Source organism: Plectropomus leopardus, unplaced genomic scaffold (genome assembly GCF_008729295.1).
Source record: "Plectropomus leopardus isolate mb unplaced genomic scaffold, YSFRI_Pleo_2.0 unplaced_scaffold1931, whole genome shotgun sequence".
In the NCBI taxonomy this organism is placed as follows: Eukaryota; Metazoa; Chordata; class Actinopteri; order Perciformes; family Serranidae; genus Plectropomus; species Plectropomus leopardus.
The window spans coordinates 347-1990 of NW_024620841.1; the positions used below are offsets into that span (position 1 = coordinate 347).

Sequence of the window (1644 nt, forward strand, 5' to 3'; positions counted from 1 at the left end):
ATATTTGGATTGTAAATAAACCTGGGATAGTTGTTTATTAATTTAATCTGGCGGTAAGTAAACTGGGGATGATTCTTTGTACATAATAATTTGTACATTTGTTGAAACAATATATGAGTTAAAAGAAAAAAGTGAGAAAGGGGTAGGGATATTTAACTTTTACTTCCACCTACTCCTTTTCAGACACTGTAGCTTTGTTTTGTTTGTTTATATGTTTTAATTTTTGGTTTGAAATAAAGTCAGACATTAATTCTTGAGCTTCATCTCAATGTATTATTCTCATGTCCTCTCTTCATTTGACACCACAGGCTCCAACGAACCCAGAATCTGCTGCATGAGAGCACCAGGGATTTCTTGCAGGTGAAGTTTGACACTCGGGCTCATGAGAAGAGCTGGATGGTGGAGAAGGACCGGCTGCTGAGGGAGCTGGACTCCTGCCACAACCGTCTGAGGAAGACTGGTTCTGCTGGTGCAGAGCCGGGCCGAACGTGGCAACCCAGCAGCAGCACAGCCCTGCTCCTCTCCCGGCCTCAGCCAGAGTTACAGCAGGCGCACAAGGAGGAGCTAAAGGTACTTTTTGTTCTTTTTTTTTTTACACTGAAGGAGAAATCTTTCTTGCTAACTTATTTTTTATCATGAATCAGTTTAAATATTGATCAACCTTTTCCCTTCATACTGAAGCTTATTTACTTTGGGGTGTTATTTGTTTGTTTTATTTACCTTATTTAAATAAATGTATGTTATTAGGCACTGCAGGAGGATCTGAAGCAAGCCCACCGTCTGGCTGAGATGTACAGGGAGCAGTGCATTACACTGGAGACAGAACTGTCCCAAATCAGAGAGGAAGGGGATGTAGGCAGAGAAATATTTAAGGTACCACTGTTGGAACAGTGCTTGTAAATGCTCACACATCTCTGATTATTTTTTTCATATTTATGGCAAGCCCCAGTTTTTCTTAACACTGATATTTTTGTCTTTTATGAGTGCAGGAGCGTTCGGACAAAATGGCCAAACGTCTTCAACTGATGACTCAGCGTTACGAGGCGCTGGAGAAGAGGAGGGTGATGGAGGTGGAGGGCTTTAAGACGGACCTGAAACACCTCAGACAGAAATTCAAAGATGTCGAAAAACAACTTCTCAAGGTAAAAAGACTTTGAGAAGTCTATTAGTGTCTTAATTTTTTTCCCCCATTTAGTTTTTGGCTTGATCATGAGAAATGAGTTTTGCATCCTGCTGATATCATAATTAGCATTTACATAAACTGTTTAACCTGGTGCATATGTATCCACTGTTTCAGGTTACTCTGAATATTGGGCCCAACCAGGACTTAGCCATTCTGCATGAGGTGCGTCAGACCAACAGCAAGACGAAGAAGGTTCAGGGTGAGCTGATGGCGCTGAAGGCGAAGATCTATGGACTGGAAAACGAGCTGAGATTTAGCTGAAGACTGGACTGTGGTGTCAACTGTCTGTTTGTGTTACTTTAGTACTGAAACTTAGACTAAATGTTGATTCTGTTTTGGTATTTTGAACTAATAAAGATGTTTTGCATCAGTGATTTTAAATGAACGGACACTCACAGTTATTCACACAATGAATTCTGCAAACAACCACAGGCTTATTTACAGCAAACATCTGGAACTGA

At 40.7% G+C, this 1644-nt stretch overlaps 1 protein-coding gene across 1 annotated transcript; it reads left to right on the forward strand.

Annotated features, from left to right (window-relative positions):
• Nucleotides 1-308: 308 nt before the first annotated feature.
• Nucleotides 309-1444, forward strand: LOC121965269 (coiled-coil domain-containing protein 77-like; the record flags this gene model as incomplete). The annotated part of the gene is made up of 4 exons (XM_042515428.1): nt 309-570; nt 748-873; nt 990-1142; nt 1298-1444. Coding segments are annotated over 4 exons (688 nt in total), but the record flags the coding sequence as incomplete, so codon positions are not given.
• Nucleotides 1445-1644: the final 200 nt, after the last annotated feature.